This window comes from Strongyloides ratti, scaffold srae_scaffold0000033, assembly GCF_001040885.1.
Source record: "Strongyloides ratti genome assembly S_ratti_ED321, scaffold srae_scaffold0000033".
Classification (NCBI taxonomy): Eukaryota; Metazoa; Nematoda; class Chromadorea; order Rhabditida; family Strongyloididae; genus Strongyloides; species Strongyloides ratti.
The window spans coordinates 1-1,224 of record NW_020171551.1 but is presented as its reverse complement, the minus strand read 5'-3'; the positions used below and the strand labels follow the sequence as shown (position 1 = coordinate 1,224).

General features: G+C 19.1%; 1 protein-coding gene across 1 annotated transcript in view; it reads left to right on the top strand.

The window, feature by feature from the left end:
* Positions 1–394, top strand: part of SRAE_0000076700 (Poly-glutamine tract binding protein 1) — a gene marked incomplete at both ends in the record, with an annotated part of 2,972 nt that extends 2,578 nt beyond the window's left edge. The window contains 2 exons of the mRNA XM_024646709.1: positions 53–334; positions 381–394. Of these exons, the coding sequence (XP_024500859.1) occupies positions 53–334; positions 381–394 (296 nt within the window). The remainder of the gene's footprint in view (positions 1–52; positions 335–380) is intronic.
* Between the last annotated feature and the right edge of the window lie 830 nt (positions 395–1,224).

The following is a 1,224-nucleotide window of genomic DNA, read 5'->3' as shown; positions in this document are numbered from 1 at the left end:
TTTGGATTATTATATTGTTTATATATTAATAAATATAGAAAAAAGAAAACAGTATATCGATTAAGAAATAAAAAACATGTTGGTGATATACAAGTTGAGTGTGCTGCTGTTGATGATATTAATTTTGCTTCTGTAGAATTATTACGTAATGAAAGAACAAATTCACTTGGTGCATTAACATATAATAAAGTATATGAGTCAATAAATCAAAATAATCCAGATTTAGATTTTAATGACAGTTATGGACAAGGATCATATCAATCTGGTTATCCAGTAACATTTATTACAACAGATACTAATTCAAGTCAGGCTACAACTATTCTTATATATGATGGTAATAATTATGGTAATAATACAATAACATTTTGTAATAATTATAGAAATGAATTTATGAATATGGAACCCTTAAGAGAAATTATAACACCTGATAATGAAAGTGGTACACCATTATTAATTGATTGTGTTAATAATAATAATAATATAAATCAAAGAGATAGTTCTGTTAGTAGAATATCTACACATGTTTTAATAATAACAGAAGATTCTTTTTTTTATAGATTTGCTATTATTTACATATAAGCATTAATTAATAATATTTTACATAAGTTATGTTATTATTATTATTCTTATATAGGGAAAAAAATTATTGTAAGTTTTGATAAACTTTCACACTTATCTTTATATATTGTTTTGCCTTAAAAAAGTTTCATGTCACAAAAATAATTTTAAAACATCACACATCTGTAATATTTAAATTTTGAACTTTTTTAAAAGACGATAATAGTATATAAATTGAAACTTTTTTTTAAATTTAAATTGTTAATCTATATTTTATAATTTTTTTTATTATTAATTAATATATAAATATAAATAAGAAAAAATATCAAAGTTTAAGAGTGAAATTATTGTGTTCAATAAATATTCCTTTAATCTTAGATTATTGATTTTAAAAATGATTAGAATATAAAAAATTTTTTTGATTTTATTTTAATAACTTTAGCACTTTAAAATATTAAATAACATTTTAATTTGTAATTTATGAGCACTGACAACTATGTAATAAGAATTTAAATTAAAAAACATAAAATATTAGAAAATATAATTTTAATTCAAATTTTATAAGGAAATTATTAATAATATTTTGGTACTTTTCAGTTTCGGTAGGGACAAATTTTATTCAACAAAATGAGTACGAAAACGTTAAAAAATTAAAAATTTTATTTT